At 41.2% G+C, this 21,722-nt stretch overlaps 1 protein-coding gene across 1 annotated transcript; it reads right to left on the bottom strand.

Annotated features, from left to right (window-relative positions):
* Positions 1 to 9,904: 9,904 nt before the first annotated feature.
* On the bottom strand, positions 9,905 to 21,401 carry LOC113838284 (STAM-binding protein-like). Its single transcript, XM_035453926.1, is given in 9 exon segments — positions 9,905 to 9,961; positions 12,133 to 12,232; positions 13,166 to 13,278; positions 16,339 to 16,476; positions 17,212 to 17,336; positions 18,918 to 19,203; positions 19,641 to 19,733; positions 19,989 to 20,067; positions 21,370 to 21,401. Coding segments are annotated over 9 exon segments (1,023 nt in total).
* Positions 21,402 to 21,722: the final 321 nt, after the last annotated feature.

The raw sequence follows: 21,722 nt of genomic DNA, 5'->3' as shown, positions 1-21,722 counted from the left end.
TTTGGAAAACAGAGGTATCTGTGCAACACTTACTTCCTGTGTCACACCATCCTCTCTACAACCCTATTGCACTCACCTTCTTTAACATATAAACTTTTCCTTACAAAAGAGAACAGCAAGTTCATCCACATTAATATGTCAATGTGATGCCCTGTTTATAGCTATGGAGTCAGGTTTGGTGATGTATCACAATTTGCATTTGTGCCATTAATGAAATGACTCCCAGGACATGATGATGGAAAGTAGTCAGAGTTATTTCTTTTTCTTTTTTTTTTTTCTTTTTGGTTTTTCGAGATAGGATTTCTCTGTATAGCTTTGGAGCCTATCCTGGCACTCGCTCTGGAGACCAGGCTGGCCTTGAACTCACAGAGATCTGCCTCCTGAGTCTGGGATTGAAGGCATGTGCCACCAATGTCTGGAAAGTCAGAGTTATTTTATATATATTGTGTTTTCAAATACAGAAACAAGGCTGGGAAGATGACTGCGTCGGTAAAGTTGTTTTGTTTCTTTGTTGTGTGATTAAAGGTGGTGGCACACACCTTTAATCACACAACTCAGGAGGCAGAAGAACGCAGTTCTCTGTGTGTTCCAGGCCAGACTGGTCTACAGACCTAGTTCCAGGAGAGTCAGTTCTACAAAGAGAGATCTTGTCTCTAAAACTATATAAATTTGTTTTAAAATAATAATTTTAAAATTAATTATTATCCAAATTTAAGCAAACACAACGATCTGAATTCTGTCCCTCAAACCCAGGAAAAAGCCAAGAGTAGTGGCACAGACTCATCCTCCCAGAGCCCAGTAGGTGGAAACAAGAGGACACTTTGGGTTCCCTGACTCACAAGGGAGGGTAAATCAGCAAGATCCAGCTTCAGTCAAAGAGCTTGTCTCAAAAGCTAAGATGGAGAGTTATTGAGGCAGACATAGCGACAGGGTTGGGAGAGAGAAGGGAGGGGGATTCTCTGCAGATGGAGCCATCGCAATACTTCCATTTAGAGTTCATGTTACCCGGGAGAATGGGGGAGCATATACATCCTAGGAAACGTTTTCCTGAGAGCATAGTTTATCAGTGTTATGCTGATTCAGAAAATACTAATTCCTCTTTATAGGTACAATGGGCAGGGAATTTACTATGGTAGAGCAAGGGAGTGTCTGGGGTTTGCAACAGTCTCAGGACTGGTGCACTTCTGGGCTTGGGTAACCTTTCCTGTGCTGATTGGCCAATTGCACCTGCAAGAATGGTTGCTATGCTTAGAGGTCCTCCCACGGTAGCTGCTATGCTCTGTACTCCATTGCACCATAAAGCACATCCAGAGCCTGCCAGCTAACTTCTGATTGGTTCCTTGCCACATAGCGGATATATGGCTTCCTAGTGACTGGGGCAAGGTCAGGCAAGGTCAGGGGCTGGTCAGATACTCAGCACATGTTGCTGAGTCAGAGGCCTACATTTTTCTGGCTCTTTTCTGAAGCCTGTCATGACTGGGTGAGGGTCTGGTCCCTTCACTAACCATTGGGCAAAGCTACTGGAGTACATTTGACATGAGGGAGGAGCAATAATATGAACAAAGGAGTCAAGACCATGATGGGGAAACCCACAGCATCAACTCACACAAGTGAGAGAGAGAGATCAGTGACTCTGGTTTGACAAGTGGGGAACCTGCTTAAGACCCAACTAGACTTCCTTAACAAGGATGACAATGGTACATGTGGGACATATATGAGATCACTGTCAGTTTTTTCCAAGATCTAACTCAAACTGACTTAGTGGAGCCCATTCTATATGGAGAGATACCTTGCTCAGGCTAGACACAGGGGTGTGGGTAGTAGGGAGGTGTCTTGGTCCTGCCTCAGTGAGATGACTTAGTAGACTTCTTAGGGGAGGACTTACCTTCTCTGAGGAGCAGATGGGAGGTGAGGTAGGGGAAAGAGGGAGAATGAGAGAAGAGGAGGGAAGGGGAACTGGTATTAGAATGTAAAAAATAAATTAATAAAAAATGTTTAAAAATCCAGGCAGAGGTGGTGCATACCTGTAATCCCAGCACTTGGGAGGTAGAGGCAGGCAGATCTCTTTGAGTTTGAGGACAGCCTGATCTACACAAAGAGTCCCTGTCTCAAAAAATAGAAAAATGTTTGAAAAAATATCACTGGAAGATGTATCATAGTCTGAATTGGAATTCAGTAGATAAAAGTATAAGTCCTTAAGCAAGGCTGAGATTTTCAGCTGTGATCACACACACACACACACACACACACACACACACACACACACACACACACTCCCAGCACCTCGGGAGACTGGGGAACAAACATGAGTCATTTCAGACTAAAACAGTAATAAAAAAGTGAAGATGAAAATACTAAATCACTCAGTCAATTAGACAACAACTAGATTATTGTTTGACTCTTCTCAGATGAGAACATAATAAATCCCTAGCTCTATAATCCAGAAAATAAACTAAAATATTAAGGTAAGACAGGACCACTGACTTCCTTAGTGTAATGAATCTCATCCACAGGTGGGAGAACATGTTGGAGATCTAAGTCAATAGAGAGAGTCTGTCTGGGATACTTCTTATCTGCCTCCTTGACACATAGGCCCTGTCTTGTCCTCCAGATTCCATTGGCTCGTTGGATCAATCTTCTCTGCATCACTGGTCCTCTTGGCTCCATCAGCTGACTTCATCCATCTCCATTTCATGACTGGTCCTCCTGGTTCCATCAGCTGCCTGCATCTATCTCCTCTGCATGCCTGGTCCTACTGGCTCCAGCAGCTCCCGGGATCCATCTTCTCTGTACATGATGTCCAGGATAGGTCCTCTGGCTCCATCAACGTCTGGGCGATGCTCTTTATTCACAAAACAGTACCCATGATGCTTTGGTCTTCTTGCCTTGGCCCATAATTTTCCTTCCTCCCTTCTTTCTGTCTGTGACTCCTCCCTCCTTCTCTCCCTTCCTTTTTTTCCTTTCTGTAGCATGATTAATAAAAGACCTTGAGACTGATATTGGGGTTCAAGTTTCAAGCTGAAAATCATAAAAGCAAAGCATCTGAACACTAGCTCTAACTGTACTTCAGAATGAAAGGCTGTACTGGCTCCACCAACCCTCAGCCTATTACCTCTCCCCAGAGTATCTGGATAATCCTAAGACTTCAATGTCTTCCCATCCTCAATGTGACTGGAGAATGAATCCCTGGAACTCTACTAAAGACACTGCTCTTATCCTTTATACATGTTGAGTGCTAAGTTTAAAGGCATGTGGTTCCAGGAGCTGAGATCATCTTTGTGTCAGCTGTTTCTCTTTAGGACTGGATCAACCTTTTGTATATCTGGGTGGCCTTGAACTCACAGAGATCTGTCTACCTCTTAATCTTGAGTCCTGTGATGAAAGGTCTATGCCTGACTTCTATGGCTTGTGTCTGACTTTGCTCTCTGAATCCTCAGTCAAGATTTAATAAATCATCAATTATATATTACCACACTTTTCTTTATTCTTTTTTGTGTGACAGTTTCAGTAATTATATAATAAATTTATATTTTACTGCCACTGCTCTCTCTCACATTTCTCCCTCTCTTGCTCAAACCACCATCCCTTTCTACTTTCATGTCTTCTGTAATGTATAACTTGCTGAGTCTAGTTAGAGTTTCTTCATAAAGGGTGTGTGGGATGTCATTTACTGGGAAAAGGGCAATTTGTCAAGGGATGCACTACTAAAGAAAATGCCATCCATTTGTGAGCAATCATTAACAGACAATTGTTCCTCAGGTGGCAGTAGGCCTGGGGGATTCATGTCATTCATGATGAATGTTTACAAGCCCAGTCTTGTGCAGGTCTTTTGTGGGTCACATTTGCTCTGTCATTTCCAAAACAGTTTGTTGTTGCTGCTACCCTTCTCCACGGTATCAGCTATTAAACACTTCCTACCCTTCTTCAAAAATGTTTTTGAATCTCAGAGGTTTTAGATAATCATACTATTTAGGATACAATTCTATACCAGCACTGATTTTTGGCATTTTTTTGAATGATTGGCTTCTGCATCAATCAACACTCACTGGTTTCCTTTTTTATTATCTGTATATTGTGATCCAAATGAATCTCTCTTCCCTTTCAGCTGCTTTGGCCATGGGGTTTGTGAAACCTGAGAAAAATAAGAAACACACTTACTGTCCTTTAACCAACCAACTCCCATGTAAAGATGATATCAAAAACAGTCTCAGACACCTTCTACTCTGAAGTAACAAAGTCAAGTTGTCAGACGTGGCCCTGGAAGGAAGAAAGAAATCCTATTTAATCATGAAATACAAGACTAGTGGTTCTTGGCAGCATTTGAGGATACTGCCATTCATGTTTTCTAGTGTTCAGATGAGTTATTTAATTTAAATGGATGTGTTTCTTCTAAAAGCCACTTTAGAACAAACATACAAGGATTGAATTGAATGGGAAACACTATTATTTCAATGCACCTCACTTGATAATTAATGCCTGGTGGTCTGCATCCAGCACACCACCATACCTGTCTTGCCCCTCCACCCTCCAGGAGAGAGGTGCCTGGGGACTCTTCCAGCCCACCTACCAATCTTTGAGTTCCCTGACCTGCACCTGCCAGATGCTTCCTGCCACCAAAATTCCAGAGGGACCTGGAGGCAGAACAAAACATCCAGCATCAGCTGCCATTTCTATCTTGTTCCTGCACCCTATAGAAGACTGGAGAGAGCATGGAACCCATACCCACCCAGAGATGGAGAAACCCCATTTGGACCCACTGGAGAAGAGATAGGAAGATGACAGACAGTATAAGAACATATTCAACAACAGAAAGACTTAAATGTCACCACCAGTGTCTATGGATTCTACACCAGCAAGACCTGAACATCCAAATAAAGATGAAGCAGAAGAGAATGGCCTTAAAACAAATTCATGAAAGTGATAGAGGCCCTCAAAGAGAAAATGAGAAAATCCTTTAAAAAATGGAAGAAAGCCTGATGGTGGTGGCACTCACCATTAATCCCCTCACTCGGAATGCAGAGACAGGCAGATCTCTGTGAGTTTGAGACCAGCCTGGTCTACAAGAGTTAGTTCCAGGACAGTGTCCAAAGCCACAGAGAAACCGTGTCTCAAAAAGCAAAGAAAAAAGAAATCAAGAAAGAACAAACAAAAAAATTGTAATAGAGGAAAAGACTAACAAAAATGAAATAAATCAACAAATCCCTTAAAGAAAGCAAAGAAAGGGAAAATATCTTCACCAGCCCCACATCAGACAGAGGGCTGATTTCCAAAATATACAAAGAACTCAGGAAGCTAGACATCAAAGCACCAAATAATTCAACTAAAAGAGGGGTACAGAACTAAACAGAGAATTCTCAATAGAGGAATCTAAAATGGCTGAAAGACACTAAAGAAAGTGCTCAAATTCCTTACCATTGGGGAAATGCAAATCAAAACAACTCTGAGAAATCATCTTACACCTGTCAGAATGGCTCAAATAAAAAACACCAATGACAGTTTATGTTGGGGAGGATGTGGAGAAAGGGAAACATTTCTTCTGTGCTGGTGAGAGTGCAAATGTACAGCCACTTTGAAAATCAGTATGGTGGTTTCTCTGGAAAATGGGAACCAGTCTACCTTAAGATTCAGCAATTTCACTCTTAAGTATATACCCAAAGGATGCACATTCATACAACAAGGACATCTGTTCAAGTATGTTCATGGCAGCATTATTTGTAATAGCCAAAACTTGGAAGCAAACTACATGGCCCTCAACAGAAGAATGGATAAAGGAAATGTTGTACATTTACACAATGGAGTACTACTCAGAGGGAAGAAACAAAGGAATCTTGAAATTCAGCAAAAGGATGAAATTATAAGAAAGCATCCTAAGTTAGGTAACCCAGTTAAGAATACAAACATGGTATGCACTCACTCTTATATGGATATTAGACATATATCAAAGTGTTACCAGACTACAATTCACACCTTCAGAGATCTAGGAAACACGGAGGATGGTAGGAGACATACATGGTCTCTTGGTGAAGGTGAAAGGGACAAGATCTCCTGAGCAAATTGGGAGCATGGGGGGAGAGGGGAAAGAGGTAAGAGAGATGAGGAAAAATGAAGGGGGAGGAAAACATGTGGGATCAGGAAGATTGAGTTGGGAGATGAATAGAGGACAAGCAAATATACACATCAATGGAGGGAGCAATTATACGGTGAAAGAGAAATCTTACAGAGGGAATTGTACAGTGATCCACAAGGATGACCCCAACTAGGATTCTAACCAATAGTGAAGACGTTACCTTAATAGGCTTTCCTCTATAATGAGAACAATGACTACCTTAAATGCCATCCTAGAGCATTCAACCAGTAGCTGATGGAAGCAGAAGCAGAAGCAGAGATCCACTGAGCAGGGAGGAGTGACTGAACAAAGAGGTCCAGACCATGCTGGGAAACCCCACTAACGAAGCTGACCTGAACATGTGGGAACTCATGAACCTCACTCTGAAAGCTGGGGAACCAACACAGGATCAAACCAGGACCCCTGAACCTGTGAGTCAGCTAGGAGGCCTGGGCAGCCTAAAGGACCTCCTGTAGTGGATCCAGGATGTATCCCTAGTGACGAATGGAATTAGAGAGACCATTTCACATGGAGGGATACTCTCTTAGATACATGGGTGAGGGCATAGGCCCTGCCATAAGTGACTTCACAGATATTGTGATCCCTTATAGAAGGCCTCACGCCCCTGGGGAGTGGATGAGGGATGGGATGGGAGGTTGGTGGGGGCATGGGAAGATGGGAAGGAGAGGGAACTGGCATTGATATGTAAAAAAATTATACAATAAAAAATTTAAAATGGGTAATATTGACTTTGATTCCTCTGATGTATACTACCTAACTAGTACATGGCTCAATAAATTTCATATACCACTTTCTATTTTTAGATTAAATTTATTATCATCATACCTTAGCATTTATCTTTGTCTTTATTTATCTCAATCTTAATATAGTTTGGCCCATGTTGGGTAACAGCTGTTGGGTAAGTCATGTCAAATACACAGCTGAGTTTTCCAAAAACCCATTCTTTAAACACTGTGGTTGGACAAATGGTGATGAGGAAGTTTTACTTATTACTTTTTCACTGCCCCATTATTAAAAATTTAATGTTGATATAGTTGCAGTGGAGGAGCAAACGCTTCAGAACTTTTGGGACATCTAGGTTTCATGATGAGGCCGTTATATCAACAAAAACAAAGAAAAATAATCTTACTATAGACAAGAGAGACACTGGTGATTCAAATAACTTTGGTGGGTTTTTTTCTGACTATTTTTCTAATAAATCTAGAGTCTTAAACATACTGGGCAAGTACTCCTCCTACTGAGCCACATACTCCACTATGTCTTTCATTCTACACAATACTAAATTATACAATAGGATATATGCTGAGAAGACCACAGTGAATGTCCTATTAACATAAAAGGATAGAAATGTGATTCCAAAGAAACATATTATAATCCTAATGTCATGTAATTTGGCAAAGCTGAACTATCAGCATGAAAAATACCAACTCATAAAGTATAATGTCGAAAACTCCCAGAAATTATATTCCCCAAAGTAGATCTATTTACACAGAGCAATTATGCATTAGCATATTTCCATTGATACAGAGTTCAGGATCTTTGAATTAACATAGAAATCATTTTTATATTCATATGGAAACACCTAGTAACTTCAGATGGCTGTATAAATGTGGGAAAGTAACACAAAGTTGAGTTTTCAAGATTCAAGGTAGCTTAATAAAAACTTGAGACAAAGAGAAGTGGCCTAAGTAAGAATCCTTCCAGAATGATCTATTTTATGTGTACTGATTTATGTGCCAACAGAGTAGTCTCCTAGAGAAGAAAGTCACTTTTAATGGGAAAACCATTGTACAAATCTTTTTATTTAGGAAGAGAATTAAATAACTAAATATGATTACAGCATACATTTGAATCTGTAATGAGATAAATTAAATGCTTACTACCTTTTAAAATTATTTATTTTTGCTGTTTTGCCTGCATTGGATACCTTGGAACAGGAGTTGAAGGTAGTTGTGATCTGCCATGTGAGTGCTGGGAATTGAACCTGTGTCCTCTAGAAGAGCAGTCACTTCTCTTAACCACTGAGCCAATTCTCCAGCCCCGAAATGCTTATTATCTTAAATGCTTATTTATATAGATGTGAGAATGTGCATTCCTCCATTGGTCAGAAACAGTGTGGGATTTCCTGGAGTTGGAGTCATTGATAGTTGTGAGCTGTCATGTGGGTGCTGAGACCTGAACCCAGGTCCTCTACAAGAGAAACAAGTGATTTAACTGCATAGAGATAACTCCAGCTCAATACTTAATGACTTTTTCTGCTTTTACCTTATTAATAGTCTTTGTGTGTGTGTCTCATAAGTGTTAATACTGAACATTTTGGAAGAAAAATTAATGAGTACAAATTACTTCTTAATATAAAACTAAAGTTTGGCTACTTATAAAACAGGAATGCACAAATGGATAATGTTACCTGGCTTTTAGTGCTTAGTCAAGAGCATCAAAAGATTTTCAGCCTTTCACACCAATGGTTAATGTGATTATTCCTCTGTAAAATAGAACAGCTGCCATTCACATCTCAGTAGAGTATTCAGAGAAATGTATGAGGCCTAAGGTGAAAGCATAGTGCCATTTTCACTGCATAGTTGTTACCATGCCTACAACTTGGGTTAGTACTATTACTTATGCAGTACAAATTTGGAAAAGTAGATAATCAAAAGTTACTTGAAATAATGTAAAGGTGAGAGAGCACCAGGCTGTAGAAAGAATGATCATGGACAGATCTGATGGAGACACAGCTTGAATTTCTTTATATCTCCAGCAGTCATTGCTCAGTACACAGGATATCAGCTTTCTGCTCATAGTCTCCCCCAAGGAACACTAATGTTGCTTCTCATTAATTGAGAACTGTGAAAAATGAGCCCAAAAGATAAAAATATATGAACATATAGACCTTGGAAATATTTAAAGACTTACTATAGTAAAGCATATGATGTATTATCTACAGTTATAACACCTAATCACCCAGAAGTTATTCCAAACTTACAGATGAAGACACAGCTGCACAGAGGAAAACTAAACTTGAAGAACTTGTATCCTCTAAATACTGATGGTGAGCGTTGTTGTTCAGCAATCATGAAGTATCTTCTTTCATTTGTACCTATTGATTAATTAGTTATTTAATTTTACCTACTAGAGTGTCTAAAAATCTACAAATATGTCTTAGAGTTTAAATATTTACAAGCTATTTCAACTGACATTATAAACAACTAATACTTTTTCTTTCTCTATTACCTGGCTTCCTCAGTACTGGATATATGATCAGACTTTCCAACCTACAGATGCATAAGAACTCAAACAAAAAAACAGAGTTTTAGCAAAAGTATTATATCATAAGTATATTCTCATTGGAAGAAATTATTCATTCATTAAGTACTGTTATTCCCTTAGTAATCTATTGATTTCTTACTACTAATTGTATGATCTTCAATTATGCAAATTATTATAAAAAGAGATACACATTAAACAGAGTAAGTTATGAATAACTAAATTGTTACAGCCTTTCACAATAATAAAACAATTAAAATTTAAATTAAAGCAAAATGAAATGAAAACAGTTTCAGATACATAATGCAAAGTAGCTAGTACATCTATTTGTAAAGAATATATATATATATATATATATAATATATATATATATACCAACTTACATTCACTTACATATACACAAAATACACACACACACACACACACACACACAAACACACACACACACACACACACACACACACACACACACACACACACACACTCCCACTGAGGTGGATATATGGGGTTTACTCATCGCAAATCTGTGATGGTTACCCGGCTCTTTTGGATGGTAACATGGCTGCAGTCCTGCAATTTGAAAAAAAAGGAAACGTGGTTGAAGCATGGAAAACTGTTTGAAACAACTTAAACTGTTTATATTATACCAAAAGAGACCCTTGTGTGACCCAGGCTAGAACACATAGCCAGGAGGATCCTGAAATCATCCTCCTGCCTCTAGTTCCCCAGTGCTGAGTATAAGCCAACACCAGCATGGCCGGTTTCAGTAGTGCTGGGAAATGAGTCCAGGTCTGGTGCTAGAAATAGAACACTCTCCCCACTGAGCCATATCCCCAGCAGTAAGTCTCTGAATAAAGATGCTCACTGCAGCCAGATAGTTCTCAGCCTAGAGGTGAAAACCTGATGCATTAGAAACACTGTCAAAAGATATGGCTCACAACAATCCCACCTAGTTCTCCTCATGGTCAGAGTCAATGTCTCCCCATGTATCTTTGCCATCAATTTTCCACTGTCTCTTGGGAAATAGTCCTTTGTGAAAAGAGAAGAGTAAGTTTGGTGCAGTATTGGAGTCATGATGTCAATCAGATGGCAAAGGTGACTTCATAGACCTTCAAGGATACTCACAATTGGCAAACAATACAATACAATTGGCTCACATTTGACAATTGGAGTCATAATGTCAGTCAGTTGGTGAAGGTGACCTAATAGACCTTCAAGGATACTCACAATTGGCATATAATATCATAGGGATTTATCATTCTGAAAGTCGTTATGTAATCTCAGCTAGCCTGAAACTGGTGTTCTCCTGCTGCAACTGCCCAAGACCTGGTGCTATGGGTGTGTTTCACCAGGGTCAGATTCAGAAAATGTCTTTCCAATTGAGAACTTGGGAACTTGTGTTCTAGATAATTTGATTTAAAATTGTGCCATATCTTTCAATATCCCAATAACCAATCATGAATGTATCCTAAGATAGAGCTACATATTTTTGAACAGATCTGCTATAAAGTTCTTGCCCACAAACAACTGAAAACCCTGGCTTGACCCATGAACTACACAATGAGGGCTGGAGTATGGTGCTGTGTTTAACAATACCCACTGCTCTTGCAGGGAAGTAGGCAGTGCACTATCACTTGAGTCCAGATCTAGGGAATCTGAAAAACTCTTCTAACACACAGGCACTAAAGTCACATGTGGAAATCCACAGAGACACAGGGTCTATTTTTAAAACACTATACAATGAAATTAACAGAATAAATATAACTAAATATATGTGTATATAAATGATTTAAAAATGAAAGATGAAAAGTCATTAGGGCTTGTTTTTCTGTTAGGAACAGGAGCAAATTCTATAGAAAAGCACATAAGCATTTATTATGATACACATAAACACACAGGGATTTCTACCTTTTGAAATTAGTACTCTGATCCCAGGGTCTTAGCCTTCATTGAATTTCTGTGTGTCTAAATCCCTGGCTCTTATGTATTTTATGGGACAGGGTTCTCATCTACTCAAAATGTTTTTACATTTCTTCTGAATAAAACTGCATAGAAAAGTCCAGGCTGATGTGCAGTAAAGTGCCAGAATGTCATTGATCTGAGACTGACCTGAAGCACTGAGGTCCGATCATAATAAATATGATATCAGACACAACCGGGGAGAAGAATCCATCACCCTAGGCAGGTGAGATCCCTATTTTTGAGACAAAACTCCTTAACAAATATGCTTAATTGACATATCTAACATGGCCTTTTCTTTGGCATTCAAATCACCCACTGAAACTTAGTAGTTGACATTGATGAAGAACAAATTAACATGTAATAGGACTTCAATAAGCTGATGAATTCCATATTATCTCAGTTACTTCTTTTCCCCACATTAGTGGCAATGAAATCCAGGGCATCAGGCACACTGAGCACACACTCTGCCCCCGAGACCACCCCAGTCCTTCTTCCCATCTCCTCTCAACACCTTAGAAAGTCCATAGTATTTTTATCCTCACATATCAGGGTAAAGGGGCAGGACTGTCAGCACCCTCAAAGACAGTAAATGACCAGGGTGCAAATATGAGAAACTTATATCACTGGCCCTCTATTTCTAGATACATGATTACTATGGCTTTCTAGGAAGGTGAGTGATGAGGCTGAACATCCATGAGGGTCAAAAAAGGATGACAATACTTACAGGTCTATGTCCTTGCTAGGAACATGGCCTCAAATTCTTGTACCCAGATACTTACGCAGAAGAGAGCTGAGTCCTGTTTATGGGGATGGAAGCCCCTCTTGGGGCAACATGAAATTTCTTTTAACCCATAGGATGTCAATGTGAAAATTCCAGTTCTGAAAAAAGAAAAAGTAGACTCACAGTCAAACAGATATCGCTGCAACTCTCACTCCTCTCTCTCCCTTCCATCACTCTCTCTTTTCTTCCTCTCTGTCCTCTCCTATCTGTGACTTCTTTGCTTTCACTTTAACTTCTCTATCCCTTCCCCCTCCTCTGCACCTGTCTTTCCTCTGAAGTGCATAATTCTTTCTCTAGCACAGGTGTTGTGGAAGTCTTCCTTCTATTAATAGTGATCACTGTCTTAGGTGTTCTGTTAGGCCTTGTCTTCTTTGTCATAGTCCTAATTGCCCTCCCTCCTGCTCTACTTCTCCTCTTGCTTCTTCTCCTCTTCTTTGAGTTCCTCCTCATTCCTCCCCTTCTTTTACCCCTCCATGGGCTCCTCTCTCTGTGTTTTCTCTCTTCTCTCTCTCTCTTTATCCCTTCCTTGTAGTTTGACTTAATGAAAAAAATGAACTCAACAGTAGACATGAGGAGGAAGATAAATCAAGCAAAAAAATAGATTTGTTCAGGCAAATTATTCTCAGGAAAAAATACAATTTGTGCTAACACCTGAGACTACTAGTGGCTACCAAAATTATTCCAAAAAAAGCAGGATGATTTATTGCTTCCCCAACACAAGCTCTGCTGAGGAATTCAAACTAATGTGACATTGGAAATGATATGGGATGACACTCTTATGCAGTGTCTGTTGTGGAATTTCTTCAAACTCTGGCTCTTGAGGTCACTTCTTGGCAATATGTCTTAGAACACCATCAGTGGTACCAGCACGTCTTTTAGGTGCAGCTGGTGTTAATTAGGATGTGCACCTTAAAGGGAGGCTTCTCTAGCATTCAGTTGAGACCCTCAGGATATTGCTTAGTTTGTAAAGTGTTTTGAGTCATAGAAGATTTTGCTCTTAAACCTTCCAGGCTTAAATTCTACATTCTCACTGTTTATATTTGGGTGAGCACACCACTGCAATTGACTCTGGCAGCATCTTCTGGTAGCAAAAATGTGTGTGTATATCCACACTCAACAAGAAGGCTGTTTGGGTTGGATGGGTCTAAGGAGACAAAAGAATTGAAGAAATGCCCGTGAGCCCCATGTCTGATCCAAGGCAGGGGGTTCCAAGGAGTTTCACCAACTGGCTCCAACTATGACTCCCCAAATCATGCCAGGACAAATCTCTGGTCTGCTAGGTTGAGAAGTAAGAAGAAATGATCACTTTTGTCCTCCTCATCCACAAAGGTCTGAAGAAGCAGAGCTTATATCAATTACTTCTTAGGTGGTCCCTCACTGAGGACAAGATCCTTTATTCATCCATGCCTAGTTATACCTGATGACTAAAGAGTAACCATTCCATGTTTTGTCCTTCTACCCTACCACTGCTTTCCTCCTGCCCACAGCAGAATCTGATTCCATTTTCACCAATAATTCCCATGTCTACTTCAAACAACAGTTCAATAGTCTCTCTGGGTCTTCAACTCCTTGCCTTCAATCCTGCCACTGGAACCTGTGTGATTTCTCCCTATGTGAAGAGGAGCCCAATCTGGCCTTATTTTATGGCACTGTACCTACTATTGTCGCATTATCTTATGCCTCTTCCCTCCCCTCCTTCAGTGACTCACCAGATGTAAGCATACTTCAGACAATTGCATGCCACAGTGGGGATGAAACAAGCACATGTTAAGGTAAGGAAGCCAGATGTAAAAGTCAAATATCTAACCATTGCTTTTCAAGGCACAACAGTACTGAAATAATGATAGCATGGAGGGAGGTACACTTAGGACATAAACTCTAATGATACTGAATAAAAGATGCTTAGAACAAGAGGGGAATCAAAAGAAGGAAGTTGAAAAGCTGGACCAGGCTCTTGGAAAGTTCCTGTTTCCTTCTCTAAGTGTTGTATGCCCATAGATGTTTCCTCAAGGAGTCATTGGACTACACTGTTCATGTATGTATACTTACAAGTAAGATACATTTTAAATTATAAAACATTTGTAAAATTAAAGTTATTAAAATGGAAAAATCAATAAAAAAAAACCAAGTAGACAAAACCTTGATCAAACCATTTCCCAGTGCCCGTACAATTGAGGACTCTCTTGACCCAGTTCTGCAAAGAGTGGTCTCATCACTCTCCTTTTCCTTGAGATCTACAGCCTAGATGAAAGCCACAACATGATAGTCCTGTGAGACTCTGTATAGCCATAAATTCAGCACATTTTTTCAAGCTTAATTCTTCTCTTTACTACATGTTGTTGCCAAAGTCATTATAGAGCATTCTTCCTCCTGAATGACAGGATTCCAGTACTGTGCCAGTACAGCCAGTTTTCTGAGTCTTCTTTGAACCATGAAGCCTCAGGTTACAATGACCTGCCTAATACTCATACGCTGACCTCCTCAATGACCTCCAGCAGGGGAACTGAATCTACTTCTTGATGGAGACTGTACCTGGGTTACATCATGTATTCTTTCTTTCACTGTCCTCGTTGTGTGGCTTCTGTGAATCCCATAACCAGTTCTCCTGCAGTCTTTTGTCTCTAACATCCCCACTGTGTTCCTGCTCTCCCCATTAGATCTCCTCCTTAGCTGTGAGGGAAACAATTCTCTTGCTCTCAGAACTCCCCATTTATCAGGTATTCTGAGCACTCTGCAAACAAAAACCTCCCATGTCTATCTCCTGCCTTCACCTGGCTTCCCAGAACCTCCTTCCAACTGCCAGCAATGGCTCCACTTATGGGATACCTAACATGTGCCTTAAATACCACAAGGTATGACTGAACTCCACTTCCAAAGTCAGTCTTCCTCTAGATACCCTACTCATGCTAATGAGAGGATCACTGCCACCCCAAAGGACCCAACTACAAGGTTGCCCTGTTGCAGATTTCTCAACCTCTATTCCTTGGTCCTGAGTCTCTGAAACACCAAATTCCTAACACATGGCCATCATCCTCTAATCATCATTGGAAGTTAGCAACTCCTAATCATTAAGTGACCTCCCAACTCCAACCAGTCTTGCAACTACCTCATTTTACCTTCTGGAGTATGGCTTTAATCACATCATTGTTCTGCCCAAAATAAGCTGAAGAGCTCTCCCTTTACTCAAAAGCACCACTCTTCTTCCTGCCCCTACCCAACAATAAGAGCATGGCTTTAGGGGTCATGTTGAAACAATACTGCCATTCTTTTCTAACACCAACCATAATTCTAAGCCAACAAAACTGCTTACTGATACAGGGTAACACCCCTTGGAATCTCTTTTGTCTCCTCTTTATATGTCATCATAAGACACCTCAAGTGGGACTCCTCTTGAAACACACAGTTCCCTATATCTACCTCCTGCATTGCACTCTGCCTCATGTGAATTGGTGCTAATTTTCTGTGTTGACTCCCATTTATGTCCAGGAACAATGGGGTAGATTTCCATCATTCATGGTGTATTATTGTCGGGCAAATAAGTCTATTTCTTATGGAATTGAAGCATGAAGACCCAGAAGACTGTTCACATATTAGCACTGCCCAAGTTGTGAGTACAAATACATTTGATCTCTCAAAACCTAGAAATAGCCACCTGAGTGTGGCTTTCACTGTCCCATTCCAAAAACAGCTGAATATTCTGTGATTTTGCGGCCGTGAACAGAAGAGAACTATTCACTAGGACTCTCTATGGAGGAACTATGTTTCCTTGAAGATCATGACAAGTCTACACAGCATGTCCAAATACTTGAAAACCTTGCATGAAAGAGCTCTTTGGGTGTTCACAAAACAAGTGCTTCTTCATAAATTGCAAAATGCAATCATGAGAATGAACACTCAGTTGACTTAGTTGAAATGCTTCCATACAGCTTTTAGGTACGTGCTGTCTACAGCACTTTCTCATACATCTTCGGGAAGCTACTATTCTCTATGCACTCACAAGGAAGGTGATCTTTGAAGAACTACACTGAGGAAAAGGTGAATTATTAAAGATGAAGTGTACCAGGAATGAGACACAACACTGGAACACTAGTGACTGCATGTGCTCATAGATGGAGGAACTAGAATGGTTTGACTCTGTGCAGACAAAGATCTCAGGAGTGTACATGGAAGAGCAGCTCGCCACCAGTGAGGTCAATATGCTTACATGAACCCAACCTAAGGTGAGAAGGCCTAGTTATTCTTGCTTAAAAAATAGCTCCTCCTCCTTCTGGGCATAACAGTAATCAGGCCCTCCTTTCTGGACAGGAATGATGACATGGGTAACATGGTCTGCTTCCTTTACCTGCCAAAAAAATGCCTTGTTAGAATTCCCTGGCACTGTCAATATAACTCTCTCATAATGTAAGTAAGTGAAGTCCTCATACCATTGAATGTCTCTCATCCTTCTCCCTGACCTCAGTGTTTCCCCACCTTGACTGCTCCAGTGTTTTTCTGGGTTACCATATAAAAGCAGGGATGAACATGGGATGTCACCCCTCTTAGCACACCTTAGGGCCAGGGTCTTCCCTACAGCAGCCAACAGGTCTGTTCAGAAGTCTTCAGATGTTTAATTTATATTCCAAGCCTTAGCACAGAGTAGGTGCTCAGATCAGACCACATAAGTTATTGAGTGTTCCTGTTTTTAGAATTAGCTAAGGTGCTCTCTGCATGCCCCAATCCAGGGTTTCTGTCTGTCAGCCTTGTTGCATTTACTTCAGTGTCTCACTCTGTATATGAGCCAGTTTGAACTTGTAGTAAGCCTCCAGTGTCAGTTTGCCATTGACTTCAACTACAGTCATTAGCCATGACTAGGATGAATATTTCTAACTATACCATTGAAGTAAATTGCTCAGTTCAAGAGACTCTGATAAGCAACCTAATTCAAAGTCATCAAATTCAAGGTAACTCAGCTCTTGTCACCCATGGCTCCTTCTGTGGAATGATATGTATGGACACAGCCATTGTATATCTTTATGGGAGTGGGCAGCCAAAGGGGAAGAAACAGCCTCAGATCAGGAAGGAGTTTTCATATCTTTACCAGGGCACCACATAATACACCGCATGTCTCTATGCCTTTCTTGGTGTTCTTCCGTGCAGAATGGAGAAACTGATCGCAAAGGTCCTTTGGAAGGACCACAGGGTGGAGGCCTTTGAAGTTCTGACCTGCAATGGAAAAGAGAGAGAAGTCTGAGGTTACAGGATCTGGTGGTCCTTAGCAGAGCTCAGTCTGTTGGCCTGAAGGAAAATCACAAAGTCATTAGGAATCTCTCCAGGAGCCTCTTCCCCATAATGGAACCACAAAGCAGGCAGGGAGTTTCTTCTCCAAGTTCTGGACACAGCTGAGTGGTAGCTGTGAGCATGGACTTCACTGTCAGTTTGAATGGATGGAACAACATGTTTCTGGGTGTGACTGTGAATTGACTGTAAAGAAACTTCTAGACAAAGTCCCCTCTCAAATCAGGTGGGTACATGAAGCCCTTTGGGAATGCAACAGGACAAACAGACCAAGAAAAGGAAATCTTCTGATGTGTCTGTCCTGGGACAGACATGTCTTTTTTGTCCATGGTTCAGATCGCCGGGTTTGCTGGCCTCTGCACTCTCATTTCTCTGGTTTCTCATGGGTCTTGAGACCGAGTCTCTCAACAGTGGCTTTCATGGTCTATGCCTTTATTCCAAACATGAGCCTAACTACTAGTATTCCAAGCTTCCACCTTGAAGAAAGCTTGTGGAGGGCATGTTCGGCCATGAAGATCATTTTCTCCAATAGCTGTGAAGCCACAGATCACCATCAAATTTTCAGAGGTTGAAGATATACAGAAACATACACAGACTTACTCAAGGACACACCACCCTAGATAGTCCCCAGTAGGGCATACTGTAGGGATGGCAAAGTCCCTTTAACCCTAGAACTTAACGGACATCCATGTGTACATAGCAACTAAAAATGCTGTGTCACTACACTTCAACTGTGAGTGAAGTTTGTGCATTAAGCTCAGCAAATTCCCAAGGATAGGCTTCTCAACTTAGCTGGGACCACTCACTCCTGATTATTTCTACATTCTGATAGGAACAGAAGAACTAATTCATGCTCATATGTTATATCATGCAGATGTGTAGACTTCTGAGTGCACCGGCTCTAGGCTGGCTAAGACTGAGTTTCTCAGTGGCATCTGGAAATGTTTGGATTGCTGAAGGCACAGGCCTACAGCTGAGAAAGGCTGACTCTCACCCGGGACTATTGAGAAGAACATCGCAATTTGCTTCAGGTTCTCACACAAGAAGAGTTTTTGTGTCATGCCAGACAACAGAAGAATCAACCAATACTTTAGAAACTTGTGAAAAGCCAGCCCAGGGGATGCACATTTGGAATGTCAACATTTACTTGGTGAGATGACAGAATATCAAATCAGGCCTATTCAGGTTGTAAATCTGATCTGCGTTAAACTAACTTAAAGGCTTTTTTTTTTTTTACAAGAAGTCTGGGTGGCAGGAAGGAAAGAGACAACACTAGTCACAAGAGGTTCTGTTACCACAGCAAAGTGGATCCATGGAAGCCAAAGACTGAGGACATGGAAAAGGGGATGAAGCTTTCTCTGTGCTGCTCAGTGCTCCAGACTTCAGACATTCAACATCACCACCTTAATTTACTGGTGAGCTGCAGTCTCAAATGTGTGTGTCTCACCCAGATGCAACAGAGTCCACTTCCACATAATCCTTCCATGTCATGAACCTGTAGTGACTTACATGGACTTTCCACCATCTGAGGCTCCCCACCATGTGTGTCTGAAGATGTTTTGGGGGTGATCTCTTCAACGGCTTCCTGTGGAGTGCTTTCTGCTGAAGATTCTTCAGCACTTTTAAGTGTTGATGCCAGGCTGGGGCCCGTCTCTCCACTCCTATCTTGACCAATGCCATCCACCAGCCTATCCAGAAGAGCGCTCCATTTGGCAAAATTTGGGGAGTTTTTTATCATGTTTCTTACATCTTGCCAGAAGAATTTTTTTTCTGCCTCTTCCTCTTCTCTTTTTTTCTATAGAAAGAGAAATAGGACTACTAATACTTCAAATCTCAGAAGAAAAAGGCTTGTCAGCAATTAGATGAACAAAGTGCAGGTGTGTTCATGTCTGCCATCTCATCATGGGTCCATGCTCCCCTTCATAATCCTGGTACTATTAAAAACAATGATCATCCCCTTAATCAGTGGCTGTATATCGGTCTTAAGGGACAATTCTCCCTCAATATTCTGAGTACCCTAATGCACATGTGTGTGTGTGTGTGTGTGTGTGTGTGTGTGTGTGTGTGTGTGTGCATGTGTTGTCTTGTATAGGTACAAGTGCATGTGTTTGTAAGGGATTGTAGTGCCTATCCATTGGATCACAGACTCCACTGACAGGGTACAACACGGTCCCAGGACACAGGAAGACTAGGTGACACAAAAACATCCTGTGTTCATGCTCATACACTGACCTTATCTGCAAGGTATTCTGCAAACTCCTTGCTGTACTGCTCCAGGAGTTTGCTCTTCAGGATCTCAGCTTTTTCAAAGACCCTATTTATTGTCTGTAAAAACAAAACCAAAATGGAAACTTAGAACAGCCCTAATGTCAGACTAGAGGGGAAGAAAACAAGTGGGGAGAGGCACCAGTATCTTATGCATGACTTGAACCCCTTCCATGCCATCCCTTTCCTCTGTACTTTGATTCAGAGGCAGCATCAGGTCACCTCCCACCGAAGATGAGGATCTGTGATGTTCTCTGAGTAGCTCCCTATTGCTGTAGAGAATTTAGGTCAGCCACATAGACAATGAAAACCCACCTTGTTGATTTTGGATCTTGTTCCCTTGGAAAGGGAGTTTTGATATTCTGGGCCTTTTCTGAGTTTCTCCACAAAGAGTCTAAAGGAATAAAGCAGAGAGACCAAAGTGTGCAGAAAAGTTCCAAATGTCTCAATGAGGCCCTGAAGAAATTTGGTCTCTCTATGCAGAGTTTAAGAAGTTCTTTCAGTGAGAACAGTCACTTCCTGAAGTCCCTCACCCCTTTCCTTCCCAGTGCCTGGGGAGAGAAAGGAACTCACTATTCTATCAACTGGCACCTTCAGCAAACATCATCTATCAAGAAGTATAGGAAAGCCAACATGTTGAATGCTTGTCATCCCAGCACTAAGGCAAGAGCAGATAGAGTTAATGACCTCACAGAAATGTGGGGAAACAGATGCTCATCCTGAACTTCAAAATAGGATACATACTGTGGTCTCATTCTTCCACTCATAATAACTGTATGGATGCTTGCTCACACAGCATCTTAGTGAATTGTTTCCCGGCAGGGCACAACATCAACTCCGAGAACAATAGGCAATGAAAGGATACTCTGGGGGTACACTGAGCTGTGGAGAGCTGTGCAGTGGAAACTAGAGGGATGACGCACAAGAAAAGCCTGCTAACCATCCTCAACACTCCTGTCAGTCCAAGAACCAGGAACGACTCTTGAGTGGAGGGTGGTATTGAAAACTGAGTGTGACAAACTGATGTCTGTGGGTGGGACACATAAATTTCTTTGTCTTTGGAAGGGAGAAGAAATGAGAGGGATTTTTAATGCAATCTCAAGTGCTTGCCTTCATCTCACAGAATACCAACATGGAAAACTAAATGAAGCCATGTTCTAGGAGTTGTAAACTGTGGTACCTGAGTTCATGTCTAAATCTGAGCTTTCTCTTCCTCTGTGGTACATGATGCTAATCTGCCTACTCAGCACACAGTCTACTGAAGATCAATGATGCTATGCCCACAGAGCTCTTACCCAGTGCCTGGGCAACTTACAGTCACTGCACATATCTACTTATGTTCTGTTTCAGCAAACTCATGGTTAGGCATGAGTGGTGAGATCTTTACTATCTTTGCCTTCCTCAAACACAGAACATTCTTTTCCCTGAGGATGTAAGAGTCATTCTATGGTGACAGCTCTGCCACCTTGAATCTATACCACCTACCCAAGTAGCACAGGGACTGTGGTGAGCCACGTAGACCCCAGGTGACTGTTTAGCTACATTAAAGTCTAACTTCTACTTTACTAATGAATAGGCCACAGGATTAAGAGAATGGGATTCATGGCTCTGCCACACAGCAATAAGCCTGTGACTGGATGCCTGTGTGGAGATAGAGCAGGCAACACACTCACCTATACAGACACATCCTGTTTACCTGCCATCTATTTCTTCTAGAATCTGGGCCATGTGGGCACAAGCTCGTGAACTACTCTTGAAATCCCTTATTTGTGATACCACCACCTTTGGTCCTCAAGTCTTTAAATAGCAAGGAAAATCATGTGTGTGAGCTCCCATAAATCTAAATAAAAGATGTCTTTGTAAAGTTCCATAAGGTCAGCACAGCTGACAAGCATGAAGAGGAGGACAGATGGGATCAGTCACAGGATAGGAGATGGAAACTGCAGGCTCTCACGTTAAAAATTTGTGGTACTCCACAAAAGCTTCTTCTTCCAGTCCTTTTTTTTTCAAGGTCTGCTGCAATCTTTATGAGGTCATTCCTCATTTTTA

Source organism: Cricetulus griseus, unplaced genomic scaffold (genome assembly GCF_003668045.3).
Source record: "Cricetulus griseus strain 17A/GY unplaced genomic scaffold, alternate assembly CriGri-PICRH-1.0 unplaced_scaffold_8, whole genome shotgun sequence".
NCBI classification, from domain to species: domain Eukaryota; kingdom Metazoa; phylum Chordata; class Mammalia; order Rodentia; family Cricetidae; genus Cricetulus; species Cricetulus griseus.
This window is presented reverse-complemented; position numbering and strand designations above follow the sequence as displayed.